Source organism: Triturus cristatus, chromosome 4_2 (genome assembly GCF_964204655.1).
Source record: "Triturus cristatus chromosome 4_2, aTriCri1.1, whole genome shotgun sequence".
NCBI lineage: Eukaryota > Metazoa > Chordata > Amphibia > Caudata > Salamandridae > Triturus > Triturus cristatus.
In genome coordinates this window covers 831,780,639-831,804,173 of record NC_140586.1, presented here as the reverse complement: position 1 = coordinate 831,804,173, position 23,535 = coordinate 831,780,639, and the positions used below count along the sequence as shown (strand labels likewise).

Below are 23,535 nucleotides of genomic sequence, written 5' to 3'. Positions count from 1 at the left end.
TTGCCCCAGCTGAGTGATCAGCCAGTTGTGTCATAATGGAAGGCCAGGCCAGGGGTGGCACAATACATGCTGCAGCCCCTGGTAGGCCTAGGGTACACCTATGGCCTGGGTACCTAAGGTACACTGTACAGGGCCCAAAAAGGTGACCCTAACCAATTGGGTTATGTACCTAAAGTACATAGTATGAATTTAGAGAGAGAACAGCTGGGCTGTGGGTCTGATTAGCAGGCCCACAGCCACATCCAAGTCGAAAACCAGTCAAGCAAAAAGTGGGGGTGAACATAGAAAGCAGACCCTACTCTCCTACAGCTATCGCCTTGGCTTGCTCCGTTGTTCATGGGGGGGGGGGGTTGCTCTGCTCTTTCCCTGCTATGGCTTCGGTGCTATAGATTTCTGGTGCCAACTGGTGCTGTTCCTCACCCTTTGTTTCTCTCTGTTTTGTTTCTCTGCTTTTTCGAACACATTTTCAATGCTCTCCTCAGTTTTGTTGTGAAGGCTCCGTGTTGTGACTTGGAAAAGTTCTCCGAAGCAAACTGACGTCAGCGCGCCAGGGTAGGGCTTATGTGACCTAGCTGACGTTGAACCCGCGGAAGACGGCGGGGCGGAGTTGCGTGGTGCCATCCCCCGGCGTGCAGAGATGCTGGGACAAGAACATTTTCCAGGTCCAGTCTCGTGCCTGGGGATAATTCTACGTTAAGAAATCTGCGGCTAGAATCGTCTCTACCAGATACATCGCTAGGGGAGGTAAGTAACTTGTACTTCTGGCCTTGGTACTACTTGTAGGAGAGTAGGGTCTGCTTTCTATGTTCACCCCCACTTTTTGCTTTTGCTTTACTGGTTTTCGACTTAGATGTGGCTGTGGGCCTGCTAATCAGACCCACAGCCCTGCTGTTCTCTCTCTAAATTAATACTATGTACTTTAGGTGCATAACCCATTTGGATAGGATCACCTTATTGGCCCCTGTACAGTGTACCCTAGGTACCCAGGGCATAGGTGTACCCTAGGCCTACCAGAGGTTGCAGCATGTATTAGGCCACCCCTGGCCTGGCCTTCCATTTTGACACAACTGGCTGATCACTCAGCTGGGGCAAGGTCGTGTAATCACCCCTTGCTTAGGTGTAGTATTCCTATACCTAACTTACATATAGACACATGTGTACCTATCAGTCACTCCTATGGCAGGCCTTAACAATCCTGGAGGCAGAGTGCTTGGTAACATGTGAGATGGTGCTCTAGCATGAGCTGAGCCTGTCTGCAGCTTTCGGAACCATGTCCTTATAGCTGTTCTATGATATAGCCTACCATATACTCTTAAAGTGCCTTATAATCTTAGACGGTTATGGTAACTATGGTTTGGCTTTATCGAAACATGTCGTGTAAGGTGTCTAACACTGTGGAATAATACCCCCATACCATTTCTGGACATGAGGATATTATTCCCCCCTTCTAGAGGGAAAGACATGTTAAAATCATACTTCACTGTTAGCCTCTGACCAAAGCCTCAGCATCACAAAATGGATGCTGCTGCCACGACACAAGTCTGACCTCCTGCAGCTGGGAGTGATCCCAGCCAGGGAGGCCTGGACAATAGGTTTCCTGCTTGAGGAGGTGCTAGCACCTCCCCAGACAGCCTTTAGTGTATTGGGGCAGGGTGGGCTGAAAGGAATGAGACATGCCTGGGGCACACAAGGTGTTCCTTGCATAGTCCAGTTCAAACCGGCGCTGGGGCACTCCAGCCCCAGCTCTGGCGCGAAACTGGACAAAGGGAAGTGGGTGTAACCACCCCCTCCCAGGTCCCACCCATAAGGCGTGACCTAGCAGGTATCCCAGCCCCCCAGATTAGTATAAGAGTGGGAGTTGGGCCTCAAGACTTTAGATTATCCTGAACCTGCAAACTTGAACAGAAACTCTGGACCTTCGACATTCGACGAAAGAAGAAGACTGAAGAATCTCCCTTGTGGCCAAGGAGTGGCTACCCTGTGCAAACAGGCACCACCAAGAGACTACCCTTTGCTTTGCCCAAGTTCTACGAGGAACCGACTGCAGAGACCGACCAGAGCCTTGACTTCCAGACTTCTCCGACCCTGATCCACATCCACAGCAGAGCTGAGATCCGTGGAGGCGACGAGCGACGTGGGACCGGCTACCTGGGAAAAGTGGCTAGTATCTTCAAGCGCAGCTTCTGAGGCACCCTCGAAGTTGTGCACCGGGGATTGAGAAGCCCCAACCCCAAGCACCATCTGCACCGAAGATCAGCCCCCCACACTCCACGAGTTCTGCGTGGGGCCCTTCAGCATTTTCCTGCTTGCCGCGTCTGTCCGGTTGCTTGCCCGCTGGCTAGTGGCCTTGGTGACGACGCACCCTGAAATCTTCATCGCTGGTTTGGCTCCTCCAGACTGGCTCCTGCTCCTTTGAAAAAGAGAAGCATCCCAGACCTTCCTGGTCTGCACCAGAAGCAAGTCCTCCGTTCTGCGTGGGTTCCGCTTGCCAAGGCTTGGTGAGTCCTAGTCCAACTTCGACGCCGCCGACAGCAAGAGCCTTCGTGGGACAGCTCGCCTCCTGGTCCTGGTCGTCCTCGACGCTTCCTGGTCCTCCTGGCTGCAGCGACAAGCTTCACCTTCACCTGCAATCTTCACGACATCGCCTGGTTCCTCCCTGGTTCCACGTGGTCACTGGCTAGTGACCTTGACTCTGTCCCTTCTGCTTGCAGGTCTCCTCTCTTCTTGATCCCAGCCTTGGGATCCACCGGACACTCTTCACTGACTGCCTGTCAGCATCTTTCTTCAGGCATCCATAGGAGTCGACGACGAAACCCGACGCAACTTCACCCCTATGCACCCGCAGCCTGTGGGCTAGGTAACTTGGGTACTCCGGTGCTCATCACGATAGTAACTATCCTAGTGTCTAGTTTTCCAGTCTCGACTTCCTAGCTACTCCGGAAGTGTCCTAAATCTATCGATTTCTAAACTGTACTATTACTATTGACTTTTACGCATTACGCGTGAGTGTTTTCACTCTGCACACGAATCCCGTGGGCCTCCCACTTCCTAACCTTTGGTAGTATAGTGTAGCCCCAGCGATTCCCTAGGCCTAGGCCTATTCTATTTCCGTGACAGTGGTCCTTATACCACTTACTTAGTATATGGTTTGCGTGGCCCCTAGGGCCAAACTGTATTACTTACCTGTGTGACTTAATGTATGCTTAAATAAGACTGTTGTACTTACCTCGAATCTCGTAAAGAGTGCTGAGGGTTTGACTAGAATAAATACACTTTATTTTATATATATATCTGTTGTGGTGTCCTTTCATTTGGTATTCAAGGGATTATATATGGTATCACAGCTGGCTTCACATGCCATTCAGAGTTTAGCCTAAGACTGCTCTTGTCCATGCTACCACTAGGATAGCTGGTCTATAAGGTTGACTTTACAACCAATCACCATAAGGGTATTTGGACTGATGTATGATGTCACTAGTTCTAGTGCACACCTTATATCATGCCAACTTCTCACACTACTTTCTTTATTGCCCATGCCACGGAGACTAGCGTACTCATTAGGTGAGATGCCTTGATGTGCTTCACCAAACTTTCTGGAGATGTCCTGGTCTCCTTGATAGTCAGACCCTTGGGTGAATCCATGCTTTTTGGTCCGAAAGCAGAATTGCCCTCAGAATGTTCAAATGATAGCAACATAACTAGGGGCTCCCCGGGCGGATCCTACCCTGCTTGTCAGTTCCTCTAATAGTTTAGAAAGTAATCCTGCAGACAGTATATGCCTTAATTGCCAAACCAGCAAACCATGCAGACTTTTCATGGTCTCTGAGGCAGTGACGGTGCAAAAGGACAGCGGCAGCATCAGTCCTCTTAATAAGGAATCTCATCTAAACCACTTTAGTTCACCCGAAAGCAGAAAACTGCATCTAATAGACCATATTCAGCATTGCCTGACCTACTGGTGCTCCGGTAAGTTGGTCCAGCAAGGCCTCTAAATTTTCCAAGTTAGTTATGCTCTAGTTATTCTGCCCCCCCCCCCCCCCCCCCCCCCCCCCACCACTCAGGCTCCTCCAGTTAATGTGCTGGCTCAGGCGGATCATTTCTCCTTCCTCTCCAGTAAGGTGGTGTTGCTTGCCAATGGTGCGTTTGAGGTAGTGCTGAGGCATGGTATGGACTAGAATGCTAGAGCATTACTTGTCTACAATCTTCCTCAGGCTTCCTGCCATCTTGAGTACATCAGGATGCTGAACTTATTCCTTTGAAAGGAGACATTTATAATCCAGTCAAAGAAGATCTCCATTGTATCATATATTCTTTCTTCAGCCTTTGCATCTTTACAAAGATCGTGGCCCATCTTCATGGGTCTCGGATACCATGATGACTCGTTAAAAGCGAGCTCCCCTTGGTTGGGGGATAATTTTGTTAACTCCGGTGTTTCGCTTGCTAGAGTCTACCTTTAATTGGACTCATTTTGGACATGATTGCTTTGAAGGCTTTTCCGCCCCTTCATAAATTTCAAGATATTCACGCTATGATCCTGATATTTTGGCTGAGCTCTGTTGCAGATCCGTCTGTCCGAGGCTCCTTGGGCTTGTGAACATGGTGCATTCTGGTTGTTGGACTAGATATGTTGCTTGGTGTGATGTGCTTGGACTCTCTGAAGGCAAAATAGTTTTTATCCTTTATGCATTTGGCCCGCCAATGCTTTGTTCTGTTAACATGCCGTCCCTCTTTTTTGGCCTTTTCATTAGTTGCCGGATGAACCCCCATTTGTCGTTTTGTGTGTAATTAAAATGTCTTACATTTTGTTTTTCTTTCGGTATGCCACACTAGGACCTGAATCTTGCTTTAACATTCCTGATTTGTGCTCTTTGGACCATTACTCTTCTGTACGCTGCCATTTTTGATGCTACAATTCTCATTTTGGTCTCTGCTGGACGAGTTTCATGCCTAGTCAGTCTTCTGTTTACTGCCTTTTTGCTAAGCAAGCTACCACTGTGTAATCCCTTTTTCTGAAAGTGTCACCAATCTGTCAATCTGTTGCACTGATGATTCAAAAGGCAAGGATTTTGTGAGTAGAAAAATCCAGCAAATGAATATTTTTCTTTCATTAACAGTCTTGTGAACACTTGCGTTCTTATCTGCCTACAGATTGCTCGCCACCTACCCAGCTCCACTATGAGGTGGACCTTCGAAAATTAAAGTCCCAAGTTGATTTTCACGCTGCCAGTTCACATTTGAGTGTGGTAGTCATGCTTCGTGCCTGAGGATGTTGAAGAAAGTAATATTGCTAATTTTAGCTTGTAGGGATGGTGCCTGTATGCGTCTCATGTCTGGAGGTGGTATTGAGTTGTGATAGAAACAGAGGGCGCCACCTTCTGGTTTTCCGTAACTGATCTTACTTTCCTATAATCTTACTTTATTAAGTTTGTTTTCTGCTGTAAATCTTTATTGCTGTACTGGAGACTCTCATAACTTAATGGAATACAGTTACTCAATTGAAGTTAAATAGTTGTGATTCCAGTTATTAATGTCTGTGCCTGTTAGAGTACTCCCCTGTTCCCAACAGTCTATCTTTTAAAATCTTATCAAATTATAGTACTTCATGGTCGTCGCTGACTATTTTAGGATTTCCCCAAAGAACAGATGCATGTGGGGTTTTCAAGCCCTATTGCAGACCTGAGCAGGCCAGAGACATGTCATTCACCCATGTTCTTTGCTGCCAGATGATGCATCTTATCACAAGATATGGTTCTTTGTTTCCTTGAAAAGGAAGTTTTTCTCAGTTAAAAAGTACTAGATTGGGGTTATTGGAGACTTGCTTCTAGCTTGGACACATTACATTTTGCTCAGTCTCCCACAAAGCTTGTAGTGGCTGATGTCCAAGTTTTCACGAAGTTTTTTATTGGTCTAGTCTACAGCAGTAGACTATTTCCAATTGGAGTGAAGATTACAGAGTGAAATATGATGGCAGTCAATTAAAGTGAGTTTTCGTTAATTGTGCCATTGTTTGATTTCTGCGGCAGCCCTTTCTGTACTTTCTCAATGGTCGTAAATCTATTTCTAATAGAAGTTTTGCTCTGCAGGAATATGACACCAGTGCTCCAAACTGGGAGTTTGGCAAGATGATTAAAGAGTTCCGTGCAACTTTGGATTGCCAGCGCATAAGCCTCTCGGATCCAGTAAGTATATCAACAAATGTTTCTTGTCTTTATTCAGGGATGTGGATTTCCTATAGCCCAACGCCTGGGACATATTGTTTGGGGTCATGGGCAACAAGTTTTCATGTGTATTTTGTCCTTGGGGCAAGTAGGGCCAACCCCATACAGCACAAACCCTTTGGCTGCCAGTTTACAGTACCACACTATGGATCAGGAAAGGGCAATGTCTGCAGTTAAGGTAATATTTGTGTCCATGTGGTAAATGTTGTTGAAGCTTGTATTTATGGTTCATTAATGCAAAGCCTTTATTAGGGGGAGTACTAAAAGTAAATTCTGAAAGCTCAGCCTGCACTACTGACTGTGGTTCTAGTATAAATGTGTACACATGTTTCAGAGTTTAGTAATATGAGGCTATGTATAATGCTCCCAGAATGCTCTGATTATATGCAAATATTTGCCGAAGCTTGAAAGCAAGAGTGATTATACTTTGCTTTCAAAATAAAATGTTCATAAAAAAATGCAAGTAGGAAAAAAACATTTTGCTAAACTACTGCAAGGTTTTAGGTACCATCTCTTTGCAGCATCATTTAGTTCCATGTTGATGTATGCCTGCATTTCCCAACAATATTCATAATGGAAAATCTGTGTAACCAGTTTATGGGAAACAAAAATAAACCAGCATTGGCAAAGCCAGTAGGTCTGAAATTGGTGGTCAGCCTCATGGTTTTGTCAATGCCTGACTTGTTTAGGCTTGGTTTTTGTAAAACCTTATCGGTGTGTGAACTGCTGGGCCCTCACCATTCTAAGAAGCATTGGCAAAATTAAATTGTTTTGGCTCTCAAAAAGCACACATTGTCACAGCAGTTCCAGGCACTGAACAAAACTACTTTGTGAGCCAATATGCTCCTTGTAAAAGAGCAGAATACTGTCACTTAATAAGCATTGAAGCCACCTGATAGAATGAGAGAAAAAGAGAGCGACAGAATTTTATTAAACACAAAGGGTCATGGTTAACGCCAGGCCTAATTAGAGGCCCAATTATTAAAGAAAGTCTCAAAAGTCCATCCATTGTATATATCCTTGCATTAAGTGCATATATACAGTCTGTGAATTCACAAGAATTTACAGAAGTAGGCCAAGAAATAGTACTCCTAGAAAATATTTGTGAACTGCATTTTACCATGAGCAAATGTGCATGTGGTAGATTTGCTCTTGTGAAAATCTGAATGTTTCAATTTCACTTTTCCTCCAACCACTTTTTTCCCAACCCTGGAAGAAGTTTTACGTCTGCCACTGTCAGGAGTAAATTTCCAACCTTTTTCAGAATGGGTAAAGATTAGAAAAGAGTTGGTGCAAACCCTTAAAACACGCAAATCTGAAAAACACGTTGGTTAGATTCCTCACCTTAGAATATCCCCAGGCGTCAGGCTGGATCCGGTAAGATTTTTGTAGCATCACCCCTTGCGCGTCGGTAGGCGTAGTCTGCGGCTCCGTGTCAGTCGTCGGCGTCGTGCCCTGGAATGACGTCGTCGGAGCACTTGGATGCCGCCCTCTCGCGCTGACGTCAGTTCTTCTTTTTTCCGCGCCAGTAAGCACCGATCCGGGAAGAGCTTACCCCTAGTCATTTTTTGACTAACTTTTTTGACTTCTTTTGGTCTATCAACTCGACTCTGGTGCCAGTAGGATGCCTGGTTTCAAGGCCTGTGACGCCTGTCATCGCCTGATGTCTGTGACGGATCACCATCGCCGGTGCCTTTATTGCCTGGGGGCCGACCATGACGCGGGGTCGTGCCTCGATTGCCAGGCCTTGACATCGAAAGCTAGGCGGGAGTGGTTCCGTAAGCTCCTCGAGCTTCGGCACTCGGCGCCGCTCTCGGTCCCGGTCCAGGAGGAGGTCCAAGGACCGATCGCAGAGCCGCAGCCATCGTCATCGCTCGTCCGGGTCTTCGGGTAAGTCGAAGCACTTCAAGATGTCCAAGAGACATCGCTCTTCGGACTCCCCTCGTCGGTCGCGCGACTCGGCTGAGGGTCAGGGTGGTCTTACCCACGCGGCTCCGTCGGAGCCGCAGGAGTCGCGTCCGTCCCCATACCCGCTGGTCCCTGGGACTGACGCGACTCCCGCGGAGGTCAGTGCCTTCCTCTCGGCCATGAGGGATCTGGCTCCGCCATCGACGCCTGTAGGCGCGCCTTCGGGCCCCGCAGGTTCGACTGGGCAACCTCGCGTGGCGGCGGCTCCGGCTCCGGCCCCGTCGACGTCGACGGCTCCGGCCCCGACACCGCAGGTCCCCGAGGGATCCAGGCCTGGATCACGACGCCGACACCGGTTCCACCTCCGGCGCAGTCTCCGGACGACGCCGTTCCCCGGTTCAGCCCCTGTCTGTACCAGACGCCGGTACGGCGCCGTCCGGCGCTGCACCCGGCGTCGATGGATGACAGTTTCATCTACCGCCTGGCTCTGATCGTTCCTCCTGTTTATCAGGAATCGGATGACGGGGGCGACTGGGAGGGGTCTGAGGACCCTATGATCCTCCAGGGTCAACTTTCACAGGACTGGGCAGACTAACTGGGGGATGCCAGCGGTCTAGATACCTCCCCGGACGCTGGTTTCATCTCTCCTCCGACTGTGGCCTCGGAGGAGGGTGCAGCCTTTTCAGTGGTGCTGCGCAAGGTGGCCGAAGCCCTAGGGCTGCAGTTGCCTGCTGTGGCCGTGAGGACTAACGTCCTCACAGAGGTCCTTCAACCGACAGCAAGCTCCACTGAGCCTCTGCGGCAGTTTAATGAGGCCCTCATAGACGTTCTGCAGGGCACTCCCAACACCCCACCCCCGAGAGTGTGGTTATCCAGGCCTCAACCTCCCAATCCTCCTTCCCGTCCGCTCCTCCGGATCGGGAATCCAAGAGGTTGGAACAGTTTGGCAAGAAACTGTTCTCGTCCCTGAGTTTGGGGCTGCGGTCTTTAAATACCGCTTGCCTTTTGGACCGTTATTCCCACTCTGTGGGATACGGTGGAGGACGTGCTGCCCTTGTGCCCGTTGGAGGCCCGGGCACGACTCACTCAAGCACTTGCTGACGGGCGAGATGCAGCACGGCACGCCATACGGTGTGGACTTGACACCACGGACTCGCTGGGTCGTTCGATTTCCACCACGGTGGCGCTACGGCGTCACGCCTGGCTGAGGTCCACGTCATTTTCAGGGGATGTCCAGAGTTCCCTCATGAACATACCCTTTGATGGCACTCGCCTTTTTGGTGAGAAGGCGGACAGTGCGCTGGCTCGGTTCAAGGACTCCGGGGCCACGGCCAAGTCCTTGGGTCTTTCGGCCCCGCGGCCGCAAACTTCGGCCTTTCGTCCCTTTCGTGGCCAAGGAAGGGGCACATCCTCTCGTCCGCCCAGCCACCGGCCGCAGAACCAACCTGCACGCGGTCGCGGATTCCGCCGAGGCGGTACTGGAGGTCAACGTGCCGGTCAGTCCACATCCACCCCGGCAGCATCCGCCTCAAAGCCCTCCTAGTCCGAGATTTCAGGCCCATTCAACGCCAGTGGGCAGCAGAGTTCGCCATCACCTGCTCCACTGGCGCTCCATCACGTTGGACAGGTGGGTGCTGCAAATCGTCCGAAGGGGCTACTCCCTCCCCTTCGAGATGACCCCTCCAGCCATGCCGCCGCTGAACCACCGTATGTCGGGGGATCATTTACATCTTCTACGAGAGGAAGTTTCGGCCCTCTTGGCCAAAGAGGCCGTCGAGCGCGTTCCTGGTCCAGAAGTAGGTCTTGGTTATTATTCCCACTACTTTCTGGTTCCCAAGAAGGGCAAAGGGGGCCTACGCCCGATCTTGGACCTCAGGAGCGTGAACTCCTTCCTCCGGAAGGACCGGTTCAAGATGCTCACTTTAGCTCAGGTTCTGGCTGCCCTAGACCCTGGAGACTGGATGGTAGCGTTGGACTTGCAGGACGCTTATTTCCACATCCCCGTTCTGCCGGCCCACCGGCGTTACCTGCGGTTCACAGTGGGTCAGGAGCACTTTCAGTTCACCGTGCTCCCCTTCAGCAACACCAGTGCCCCTCGGGTGTTCACGAAAGTTATGGCGGTGGTTGCAGCTCATCTGCACCGATCAGAGGTTCCAGTCTTCCCCTATCTCTACGACTGGCTGTTGAAGGCGGGCTCGCCCCAGCAAGTCGTCTCCCACCTCCAGACTACGGCCGACCTCCTGCACTCGCTGGGGTTCTCCATCAATGTGCCGAAGTCGCACCGGAGTCCTTCCCAGAAGCTCCTTTTCATTGGGGTGGTTCTCGATTCGGCGCAGTTCCGGGTCTATCCGCCGGAACAGCGGGTCCGGGACATTCAGGCCCTGATTTCCATCTTCCGGCCTCTGTCCTGGGTTTCGGTTAGGTTGGTGCTGCGGTTTCTGGGACTGATGGCCTCCTGCATCCTGTTGGTACCTCACGCCAGGTGGTGGATGTGGGCTCTGCAGTGGGATCCGAAGTTTCAGTGGGCCCAACATCGAGGCAACCTGTCCGACCATGTCTTGATCTCGGAGGGCACTGCGAACCAGCTGCAGTGGTGGCTCACGAATCGCGATTGGGTTAGCGGCAGATCCCTCTCCCTCTTCCTAGTGACGGATGCTTCCCTCCTGGGATGGGGGGGGCCATATGGGAGAGGCGGAGATCAGAGGACTCTGGTCTCCGGCGGAGACTCGGCTCCATATCAACCTATTGGAGCTGAGGGCGATCCGACTTGCACTAAAAGCCTTCCTTCCCTCTGTCCGGGGAAGTGTCGTGCAGGTATTCACGGACAACACCACCCCCATGTGGTATTGCAACAAACAGGGCGGGGTGGGGTCGTGGACCCTTTGTCAGGAGGCAACTGCCTTCCTGGTGGCTATCACCTCCGCTAGGCGGGTTAGTGAGCTCCAGGCTCTGTCAGCTAAGCCTCCCTTCCTTTCAGTTCATCCGGATAAGGTTGTCCTCCGGACACATCCTTCTTTTCTTCCTAAAGTCGTGACTCCCTTTCACATTGGGTAATCTGTCACGCTGCCCACCTTCTTTCCGCCTCCGCATCCTTCAAAAGATGAAGAGAGGCTCCACCGTCTGGACCCAAAACGTGCGCGGTCCTTTTATTTGGACCGCACAAAACCGTTCCGGGTGGACGACCAACTTTTTGTTGGATATGTAGGTGCTAAGAAGGGTAAAGCTGCACAAGCGGACCATCTCGCGATGGGTCGTGTTGTGTATTAAACTCTGCTATTCCTTGGTGAAAAAGGTCCCTCCTGTTGGGCTGAGAGCCCATTCCACCCGGGCCACAGCAGCGACAACTGCCCTGGGACGGGGGAGTCCCCTTGCAGGACATCTGTCAGGCGGCAACGTGGGCTTCACTGCACACGTTCGCCAAGCACTATTGCCTGGACAGCCAAGTCCGGAGAGATGGCCACTTTGGCCGTTCTGTTCTCCAGGACTTTCTGGTGTGATCTTGGTTCGCAGGCCCACCTCCGGGGTTGGTATTGCTGGGGTATCTATTCTAAGGTGAGGAATCTAACTAACGTGTTTCTTTCAGATGAACAAGTTACTTACCTTCGGTAACAATGTATCTGTAAGAAACATTAGTTAGTTAGATTCCTCACCGACCCACCCAGCCTCCCCATTCTGCGAATCGACATCTAGGGTTAAGGTTCTCCCTTTCAGGGCCCTAGATTTTTTGGCACCAGTGTCTGTCTCTTGCATGGCTCAGCGTCCCAGGCGCGGAAAGCTACGTATAAGAACTGACGTCAGCGCGCGAGGGCGGCGTCTAAGTGCTCAGACAACGTCATTCCGGCGCACGACGACAGACACGGAGCCGCAGACGACGCCTACCGACGCGCAAGGGGTATTGCTACGAAAACCTTTCCGGATCCAGCCTGACGCCTGGGGATATTCTAAGGTGAGGAATCTAATGTTTCTTACAGATACATCGTTACCGAAGGCAAGTAACTTGTTCGTTAGCACAGACTCAAAAGGGCATTCCAACCCTTGAACTATTGCTTACCACTACCTTCAGCCCCAGCATGTAGATCTGCAGAAACATAGCAACATAAGGGAATTGCTAGTATTCAACCCTACTATGGTATGAGCCCTGGCATAATTAGAGGGGCTATATCAGACCTCTTAAATAATGAGATTGCTGCCGTAATTTGTCACCGTATTACATGGCACAAAAGGGACAAGTGGATTGTGTTACAGGACAAGTAGATTTATGAAGCAACCTGCCTCATGGACAAGTAGATATTTTATTAAATTCCACACCCCTGCTCAGTCTTTATTATTAATAGAAAAGCCAAAATAGTGCTGCTAATGGCAAACCTTTGGGAGTACATTCTTTATCTTGCAGAATCCGGTCTGTGCTGATGCATATTGTGTATTTCATGAGTTTTGCCTCTACATACTAATTTCATTTGAAATTGTTGAAAGGATTAATATTGATAATTGCACCACAAAGCTTTTCTTCAACTAAAGTAGAATACATTAGCACATTCCAAAGATCAGACACATTTTAAAGCCATGCGGTTAGACTTTTCGTCCACTCACCATTTGTGAAGTTTTTTTATTTTCTTCTTGCACATATTTGCCACCTTGTTTCCCTGTCTTTTTGCAGCACTAGTTGACCCGGGAAGATCCCGATCAGACCGTGTCCCTTTTTCCTGAATCACTTGTGTTTAAGCTATATTCTCTGGACTGTTGAGGTTGTAGTTATGCAGGGGCCGATGTACAGTTGCACCTTTCCAACAGACAACTTAAGTTCACCAGCATATGTGCCATTAGCTGTCTTGTGCTAGCCCCTTGGGCATAAGTAGATATGCTTATCTGAAAGAAACATGTTAGATTCCTCACCTTAGAATATTCCAAGGCGTCAGGCTGGATCCGGAAAGATTTTTCGTCAGCAATACACACGCGTGTCGCTAGGCGTAGTCTGCGGCTCTGCGTCCGTAGTCCGCGTCGTGATCGCCGGGATGACGTCATCGGAGTACTTAGACGCCGCCCTCGTGCGCTGACGTCAGTTTTTCTTTTTTCCACGCCAGTAAGCGCCGATCCGGGAAGAGCATACCCTTTTAGTCACTTTTTGACTAAACTTTTTGTATTCTTTTGGTTCCATTTCCAGTCGACCTAGACTCTGGTGCCGGTAGGGATGCCTGGATTCAAACCTTGTGACGTCTGTCACCGACTGATGTCGGTCACGGATCACCACCGCCGGTGTCTCTATTGCCTTGGGGCCAACCACGATGCAGAGTCGTGCCTCGACTGCTGGTCCTTGACCCCCAATGCTAGGCGGGAGCGGTCCCGCAAGCTGCTCGAGATCCGGCAGTTGGCTCCGCGCCGCTCACGGTCCCGGTGGAGGAGGAGGAGGAGGAGGAGGTCGCAGGACCGGTCGCGGAGCTGCAGCAATCACTGCTCGTCGGGATCGAAGTGCTCGCATTCAGGTAAGTCGAGGCACAGTAAGAAGTCGAAGAGGCGACATCGCTCTTCTGACTCCCCTCGGCGGTCACGCGACTCGGCTGAGGGTTCGGGTGGCACCACCCGCGTGGCTCCGTCGCCACCGGAGTTCCGTCCAACCCCATACCCTCTGGTCCCTGGGTCTGACGCGACTCCGGCGGAGATCAGAGACTTCCTTGTGGCCATAAAGAGCCTTGCTCCGCCATTGACACCTGTCGGTGCGCCTTCAGGCCCTGCAGGCTCGACTGGGAGGCCTAGTGAGCCGGCGGCTCAGGCCCTGGCGCCGTCGTCTACTTCTGTCCCGACGACGCAGGCCCCCGCGGGATCCAGGCCTGGATGCCGGTCGACCTTACAACCCCTCTGCTGGCGCTGACCCCTCCGGTGCCGATGGATGACCGGTTCATCTTCCGCCCGGCTCCGACTCTTCTACCTGTATACCAGGAGTCGGAGACGAGTGGGAGGGGTCTGAGGACCCTCTGGCACAGCAGTGCCAGTTATGTCAGGACTGGGCAGAGGAACTGGGGGATGCCAGTGGTCTTGATACCTCCCCTGACACTGGCTTCATCTCTCCTCCCTCCGTTTCTACGGAGGAGGGTGCTAAGTATTCTTTGGTGCTGCGCAAGGCGGCCGAAGCCCTTGGGCTGGAGCTTCCTGCTGTGGCCGTGAGGACTAATCTCCTCACTGAAGTGCTTCAACCGCCGGTAAGCTCCTCGGCGCCTCTACGGCAGTTCAATGAAGCACTGATCGACGTTCTGATGGGCACCTGGTCCAAGCCCTCCACAGTCCCTCCTTTGGATCGGAACGTGGCCAGGCACCACCGCCCTGCACCGGGCGACCCCAGTTTTCTGTCAGTGCACCCCACGCCCGAGAGCCTGGTTATCCAGGCCTCTACCTCCTTCCCGTCCGCTTCCCCGGATCGGGAATCCAAAAGGTTGGAACAGTTTGGGAAGAAACTGTTCTCCTCCCTTAGTTTGGGGTTGCGGTCTATCAACACTGCGTGCCTTTTGGACCGTTACACCCACTCCTTGTGGGATACGGTGGAGGACGTGCTGCCTCAGTGTCCGGAGGAGGCCCGGACACGGCTCGCCCAGGCTCTTGCCGAGGGGCGGAATGCGGCACGGCATTCAATCCGATGTGGACTGTACACAACGGACTCGCTAGGCAGGGCAATTGCGACCACGGTGGCGATTAGTCGCCACGCCTGGCTGAGGTCCACGAATTTCTGCAGGGATGTCCAGGGCACCCTCATGGACATGCCCTTCAATGGCCGTTGCCTTTTTGGCGAAAAAGCAGATGGGGTGCTGGAGAGCTTTAAGGACTCCAGGGCTACGGCCAAGTCCTTGGGCCTCTCGGCCCTGTGCCTGCAAACTTCTGCTTTTCGCCCCTTTCGTGGCCAAGGAAGGCGTGCCCCCTCACGTTCCTCTAGCCACAGGCCGCAGAACCAGCAACGCGGTCACAGAAGTGGATTCAGCCGAGGCGGAGCAGGGGGACAAAGAGCCGGTCCGTCCACATCTGCCCCAGCAGAATCTGCCTCAAAGCCCTCCTAGTCCGAGCTTTCAGGCCCATTTCACGCCAGTGGGAGGCAGAGTTCGCCATCACCTGCTCCACTGGCGGACCATCACATCGGACAGGTGGTTGCTGCAAATCGTCTGAAGGGGCTACTCCCTCCCCTTCGAGGTGACCCCGCCAGCCATGCCACTGCAGTACCAACGCATGTCGGATCACTTGACCCTTCTGCTGGAGGAAGTTACGGCCCTCTTGGCCAAGGGGCCATCAAGCACGTTCCTGGCCCAGAAGTAGGTTGGGGTTGTTACTCCCACTACTTTCTGGTTCCCAAGAAGGGAAAAGGGGCCTACGCTCTATCTTGGACCTCAGGAGCGTCAACGCCTTCCTCCGACGTTACCTGCGGTTCACGGTAGGCCACAAGCACTTTCAGTTTACTGTACTCCCCTTCGGCTTCACCAGTGCCCCTCGGGTGTTCACGAAAGTGATGGCGGTGGTCGCAGCTCACCTAAGCAGATTAGGGGTGTGAGAAGTTGGCCTGATGTATGATGTCACTAGTTCTAGTGTACACCTTATATCAGTCCAAACAACCCTTATGGTGATTGGTTGTAAAGTCAACCTTCTAGACCAGCTATCCTAGTGGTAGCATGGACAAGAGGACACCACAACAGATATATATATATATATATATATATATATAAAATAAAGTGTATTTATTCTAGTCAAACCCTCAGCACTCTTTATGAGATTAGAGGTAAGTACAACACAGTCTTATTTATGCATACATTAAGTCACACAGGTAAGTAATACAGTTGGGCCCTAGGGGCCACGCAAACCATATACTAAGTAAGTGGTATAAGGACCACTGTCACGGAAATAGGATAGGCCTAGGCCTAGGGAATCGCTGGGGCTACACTATACTACCAAAGGTTAGGTAGTGGGAGGCCCACGGGATTCAGGTGCAGAGTGGAAACACTCACGCGTAATGCGTAAAAGTCAATAGCAATAGTACAGTTTAGAAATATATAGATTTAGGACACTTCCGGAGTAGCTAGGAAGTCGAGACTGGAAAACTAGACACTAGGATAGTTACTATCCTGATGAGCACCGGAGTACCCAAGTTACCTAGCCCACAGGCTGCGGGTGCATAGGGGTGAAGTTGCGTCTGGTTTCGTCGTCGACTCCTATGGATGCCTGAAGAAAGATGCTGACAGGCAGTCAGTGAAGAGTGTCCGGTGGATCCCAAGGCTGGGATCAAGAAGAGAGGAGACCTGCAAGCAGAAGGGACAGAGTCAAGGTCACTAGCCAGTGACCACGTGGAACCAGGAAGGAACCAGGCGATGTCGGGAAGATTGCAGGTGAAGGTGAAGCTTGTCGCTGCAGCCACGAGGACCAGGGAACATCGAGGACGACCAGGACCAGGAGGCGAGCTGTCCCACGGAGGCTCTTGCTGTCGGCGGCGTCGAAGTTGGACTAGGACTCACCAAGCCTTGGCAAGTGGAACCCACGAAGAACGGAGGACTTGCTTCTGGTGCAGACCAGGAAGGTCTGGGGTGCTTCTCTTTTTCAAAGGAGCAGGAGCCAGTCTGGAGGAGCCAAACCAGCGCTGAAGATTACGGGATGCGTCGTCACAAAGGCCACTAGCCAGCGGGTAAGCAACCGGACAGACGCGGCAAGCAGGAAAATGCTGAAGGGCCCCACGCAGAACTCGTGGAGTGTGGGGGGCTGATCTCATTCCTTTCAGCCCACCCTGCCCCAATACACTAAAGGCTGTCTGGGGAGGTGCTAGCACCTCCTCAAGCAGGAAACCTATTGTCCAGGCCTCACTGGCTGGGATCACTCCCAGCTGCAGGACTCGTGGAGTGTGGGGGGCTGATTTTCGGTGCAGATGGTGCTTGGGGTTGGGGCTTCTCAATCCCCGGTGCACAACTTCGAGGGTGCCTCAGAAGCTGCGCTTGAAGATACTAGCCACTTTTCCCAGGTAGCCGGTCCCACGTCTCTCGTCGCCTCCACGGATCTCAGCTCTGCTGTGGATGTGTATCAGGGTCGGAGAAGTCTGGAAGTCAAGGCTCTGGTCGGGCTCTGCAGTTGGTCCCTCGTAGAACTTGAGCAAAGCAAAGGGTAGTCTCTTGATGGTGCCTGTTTGCACAGGGTAGCCACTCCTTGGCCACAAGGGAGATTCTTCAGTCTTCTTCTTTCGTCGAATGTCGAAGGTCCAGAGTTTCTGTTCAAGTTGCAGGTTCAGGATAATCTAAAGTCTTGAGGCCCAACTCCCACTCTTATACTAATCTGGGGGGCTGGGATACCTGCTAGGTCACGCCTTATGGGTGGGACCTGGGAGGGGGTGGTTACACCCACTTCCCTTTGTCCAGTTTCGCGCCAGAGCTGGGGCTGGAGTGCCCCAGCGCCGGTTTGAACTGGACTATGCAAGGAACACCTTGTGTGCCCCAGGCATGTCTCATTACTTTCAGCACACCCTGTCCCAATACACTAAAGGCTGTCTGGGGAGGTGCTAGCACCTCCCCAAGCAGGAAACCTATTGTCCAGGCCTCCCTGGCTGGGATCACTCCCAGCAGCAGGAGGTGAGACTTGTGTCGTGGCAGCAGCATCCATTTTGTGATGCTGAGGCTTTGGTCAGAGGCTAACAGTAAAGTATGATTTTAACATGTCTTTCCCTCTAGAAGGGGGGGAATAATATCCTCATGTCCAGAAATGGTATGGGGGTATTATTCCACAGTGTTAGACACCTTACACGACATGTTTCGATACAGCCAAACCATAGTTACCATAACCGTTTAAGATTATAAGGTACTTGAGTATATGGTAGGCTATATCATAGAACAGCTATAAGGACATGGTTCCGAAAGCTGCAGACAGGCTCAGCTCATGCTAGAGCACCATCTCACATGTTACCAAGCACTCTGCCTCCAGGATTGTTAAGGCCTGCCATAGGAGTGGCTGATAGGTACACATGTGTCTATATATAAGGTAGATATAGGTATACTATATCTAAGCAAGGGGTGATTACGTGACCTTGCCCCAGCTGAGTGATCAGCCAGTTGTGTCTGATTGGAAGGCCAGACCAGTGGTGGCATAATGCATGCTGCAGCCCCTGGGAGGCCTAGGGTACACCTATGCCCTGGGTACCTAGGGTACACTGTACAGGGTCCAATAAGGTGATCCTTACCAATTGGTTTTGTACCAAGGGTACATGGGGTCCATTTTAAAGAGAGAGCAGACAGCCTGAGACCCTGAATGGCAGGATCTCAGGCCAACTAAGTCGAAAAACCAGCTAGACACTAGGCAAAAAGTTGGGGGTAACCATAGTCAGATATCCACCTTCCTACATACATTAAGTCACACCGGTAAGTAATACAGTTAGGCCCTAGGGGCCACGCAAACCATATACTGAAGAAGTGGTATAAGGACCACTGTCACGGAAATAGAGTAGGCCTAGGGAATCGCTGGGGCTACACTACACTACCAACAGTTAGGAAGTGAGAGGCCCACGGGATTCAGGTGCAGAGTGGAAACACTCACGCGTAATGCGTATAATCGATAGAAATAGTACAGTTCTGAAATAAGCAGTTTTAGGACACTTCTAGATCAACTAGGAAGTCGAGACTCGGAAACTAGACCCTAGGCTAGTCAATACCCTTGTGAGCACCGGAGTACTCAAGTTAACTAGCCCACGGGCTGCGGGTGCATAGGTGTGAACTTGCGTCAGGTTTCGTCGTGGACTTCTATGGATGCCTGAAGGAAAGTTGCTGACAGGCAGTCAGTGCAGAGTGTCCGGTGGATCCCAAGGCCGGGATCAAGAAGGAAGGGTACCTGCAAGCAGAAGGGACAGAGTCAAGGTCACTAGCCAGTGACCACGTGGAACCAGGCAATGTCGTGAAGATTGCAGGTGAAGGGTGAAGCTTGTCGCAGCAGCCACGGGTACCAGGAGACGTCGAGGACGACCAGGAGGCGAGCTGAACCACGAAGGCTCTTTCTGTCGGCGGCGGCGAAGTCGAACTAGGACTCACCAAGCCTTGGCAAGCGGAACCCACGAAGAACGGAGGACTTGCTTCTGGTGCAGACCAGGAAGGTCTGGGGTGCTTCTCTTTTGCAAAGAAGCGGGAGCCAGTCTGGAGGAGCCAAACCAGCAGTGAAGATTTCAGGATGCGTCGTCGCAAAGGCCGCTAGCCAACGGGCAAGCAACCGGACAGGCGCGGCAAGCAGGAAAATGCAGAAGGGCCCCACGCAGGACTCGTGGAGTGTGGGGGGCTGATCTTCGGTGCAGATGATGCTTGGGGTTGGGGCTTCTCAATCCCCGGTGCACAACTTCGAGGGTGCCTCAGAAGCTGCGCTGGAAGATACTCGCCACTTTTCCCAGGTAGCCGGTCCCACGTCTCTCGTCGCCTCCACGGATCTTAGCTCGGCTGTGGATGTGGATCAGGGTCGGAGAAGTCTGGAAGTCAAGGCTCTGGTTGGGCTCTGCAGTCAGTCCCTCGTAGGACTTCAGTAAAGCAAAGGGTAAATCTCTTGATGGTGCCTGTTTGCACAGGGTAGCCACTCCTTGGCTACAAGGGAGATTCTTCAGTCTTCTTCTTTCGTCGAATGTCGAAGGTCCAGAGTTTCTGTTCAAGTTGCAGGTTCAGGATAATCTAATCTCTTGGGGCCCAGCTACCACACTTATACTAATCTGGGGGGCTGGGTTGCCTGCTAGGACACGCCTTATGGGTGGGACCTGGGAGGGGGGTGGTTACACCCCCTTCCCTTTGTCCAGTTTCGCGCCAGGACTGGGGCTGGAGTGCCCCAGCACCGGTTTGAACTGGACTATGCATGGGACACCTTGTGTGCCCCAGGCATGTCTCATTCCTTTCAGCCCTCCCTGCCCCAATACACTAAAGTCTGTCTGGGGAGGTGCTAGCACCTCCCCAAGCAGCAACCCTATTGTCCAAGCCTCCCTTGCCGGGATCACTCCCAACAGCAGGAGGTCAGACTCGTGTCTGTGGCAGCAGCATCCATTTTGTGATGCTGAGGCTTTGGTTAGAGTTAAACAGCAAAGTAGGATTTTAACATGTCTCTCCCTCTAGATGGGGGGAATAATATCCTCATCACCAGAAATGGTATGGGGGTTCTGGAATCGGCGCAGTTCCGGGTATCCTCGAACAGCGGGTTCGGGATATTCAGGCTCTGATTCCGATCTATCGGCTTCTATCCCGGGTTTCGGTCAGGTTGGTGCTGCGGTTTCTGGGTCTGATGGCCTCCTGCATCTTGCTGGTACATTACGCCCGGTGGCGGATGCGGGCTCTGCAGTGGGACCTGAAGTTTCAGTGGGCCCAGCATCGGGGCAACCTGTCTGACCGTGTCTTGGTCTCGGAGGGCACTGCAAGACAGTTGCAGTGGTGGTTCACGGACCGCGATTGGGTCAGTGGCAGATCCCTCTCCCTTCCCCAACCGGAGCACACAGTAGTGATGGATGCGTCCCTCCTGGGATGGGGGGGGGCACACTTGGGAGAGGCGAAGATCAGAGGCCTCTGGTTGCCATCACCTCTGCTAGAAGGGTGAGTGAGCTCCAGGCTCTCTTCTAAGCCTCCTTTCCTTTCTGTCCATCCGGACAAAGTTGTTCTCAGGACTCGTCCTTCCTTTCTCCCTAAGGTGGTAACTGCCTTTCACATCGGCCAGTCTGTTACACTGCCCACCTTCTTTCCGCATCCCTTCAAAGAGGAAGAGAGGCTCCACCGTGTGGACCCTAATCGGTCGCTGTCCTATCTGGACTGGACCGCACCTCACAGTTCCGGGTGGACGAGCAACTCTTTGTTGGCTACGTGGGCGCTAAGAAGGGGCGGGCAGTGCACAAGCGAACCATCTCTCAGTGGGTCGTTTTGTGTATCCAGGCCTGTTTTTCCTTTGCTAAAAAGGAACCTCCTGTAGGGCTGAGAGCTCATTCCACTCTGGCCACAGCGGCGACCACTGCCCTGGGCCAGGGAGTCCCCTTACTGGACATTTGTCAGGCAGCAACGTGGGCCTCGTTGCACACGTTGGCCAAACATTATTGCCTGGACAGCAGTTCTGTTCTCCAGGACTTTCTGGTGTGATCTTGGTTCGCAGACCCACCACCGGGGTTGGTATTGCTGGGGTATCTATTCTAAGGTGAGGAATCGAACTTACGTGTTTCTTTCAGATGAACAAGTTACTTACCTCCGGTAACGATATATCTGTAAGAAACATTAGATTCCTCACCGCCCCACTCATCCTCCCCGTTCTGCGAACCGATATCTAGGGTTAAAGTCATCCCTTTCAGTGTCGGTCTCTTGCATGGCTCTGCGTTCCTGGCGCGCAAAGCTATGTACAAGAACTGACATCAGCGCGCGATGGCGGTGTCTAAGTACTCCGTCATCCCAGCGGTCACAACGCCGACGACTGACGCGGAGCCGCAGACGACACCTAGCGACGCGCAAGGGTATTGCTGACGAAGAATCATTCCGGATCCAGCCTGACGCCTAGGGATATTCTAAGGTGATGAATCTAACTAATGTTTCTTATATGTTTCAGATGTATCGTTTCCAAAGGTAAGTAACTTGTTCGACAAGAACTCCCGGCGAATATTCTGGGAAATAGTATGAGGCCCAATTTACCATCCAGTTACTGAGGTCCATTTCTTGCATGGTAGTAGTCTATTTTCCTTTTTTTTTTTTTTAAAACATCAATTCAACAGTTCCTTGAAAGCCTATCCTGTGCAACAAAACCTTCCACATAATGAAAATACCAAAGCTCTGTTATGGTTTATGCTTTACAGCTGACCCTAATACTTTGACCATTTGTTTTTGATGACCGCACACATTGTGCTAAACCAATGTTAAGCCTAGAGAAGCAAGTGTCGTACTAATTCAACGCCCTACAGTACCAAATCTAATGCTATCCAATGCCCATCCTGCGGAGAAAGTCTCATTCACACAAAGACCAACACACCTCAGTTAATAAGTATTAAGGTGGATCTTAATTTACTACAGAACACCACAAAGGATCCCAAATTTTGAAGACTTGTAATCAAAGATTTGCTGTAAACTCCATACTCTGATTACAACATCACTCTTAATCTACTGGCCTGAAAGTATTTTAGCAAAAAATTTGTAAATGGCTTGTTGCTTACGTTTGCTATCTAATTTCAGAAATCTTGTTTTCTCGTTTAGACAGAAGAACACAGAATATGCGTGTGTGTAAGAAAGCGTCCTCTGAATAAACAAGGTAAGTGTGCGTATGTTGAATATAAGAATGTAAATCATTTGTATTAATGTTTAAGATGATATGCCATATTCGTTTCGTGAGTTTTGCCTCTGCTACAAATTTCACTACATTTATGTAAACGTGACCTCATTGTAAATTCCACCATTAAGCACTTCAAAGATACCACAACACGGCAAGAAGTCATTAGGTTTAGTCTGCACAGGACTGCGCTTGTGAAATCATTTGTATTTAATATAAATCTTAAAAGGAGCTTAGATTCTGCCCTTACATTTCATTGGTTTGTGTGCTTGCCACCTTTCCTCAGTTTCTCTGTGCCGTATCATACTATTTCCTGTTCCTTGTGTTTCTCTTATCAGTGTCCCATGGCCCAAGTACTGTTTGCATCTGTGGAACTTTTTTTGTTTTGCCTGCATAGTGCTAGCGCTGTGCTGGTTTAGATATTGTCCCTGTGGCTGCACGCATTTCAAGTGTGCTTGTTTTCATTTCATGTTCGTACTCCATTTGAGTGCTTGTGTTCTGTTTTTCCACTGCCAGCACGCCTGGACAGCTCGGCGGGCTTCTGTGCAACAAAGGTGATTCCCGGACCTCACCAATGCTCAGCATCCGGTACAAGGGGCAACGGGGACCCACATTGTACAGCAAATTTACCCAGTGTGCATCTCACTCCCACTCAGGGCCGGGGATTCTCCGTAATCGGCGCTAGTATAACAAGCTCTGCATCAGTTTAATATTTCTCACCCTCATGTTCACACACAAGGGAATGATGATGAACACTTCTGGAATTCTTATTTGAGCCCTATTGCTACTGCATTCAGGTCCCCTCCTTTCCCAAAAGCGAAGGCGGATGGCAATTTGGAATTCATAACTCCCCTAAAGGGAGTAGCTGCATCAACATAGCAATTGGTGTCCACGCTTGTACTGGAACTGAAGCAAAGCCGCTGATGCCATTACCTTCTATGAAGATTACGGGCCTTTAAAGCTCCGTTAGCTTAATTAGCCTCCATTGTAAAACTTTGTCAGAGCTGATAGCAGCTGTCTGATGCCAGTTTGTTACTCAACATAAGGATTTTACCACTATTTTAAATAGATTTATTTGTGCGTATGAATGTGCTATTCTAAAAAAATAAAAATAAAGTGTTAATCATATTTAGGTGCTAAACAAATGATGGTCATGTTA

At 51.0% G+C, this 23,535-nt stretch overlaps 1 protein-coding gene across 2 annotated transcripts in view; it reads left to right on the top strand.

The window, feature by feature from the left end:
• KIF2C (kinesin family member 2C) overlaps nt 1-23,535 on the top strand; it is a 1,365,901-nt gene that overhangs the window by 541,638 nt on the left and 800,728 nt on the right. For both annotated transcript variants that reach the window (XM_085602797.1, XM_085602796.1), the window contains 2 exons: nt 6,084-6,179; nt 22,304-22,358. In XM_085602797.1, the coding sequence (XP_085458923.1) occupies nt 6,084-6,179; nt 22,304-22,358 (151 nt within the window). The remainder of the gene's footprint in view (nt 1-6,083; nt 6,180-22,303; nt 22,359-23,535) is intronic.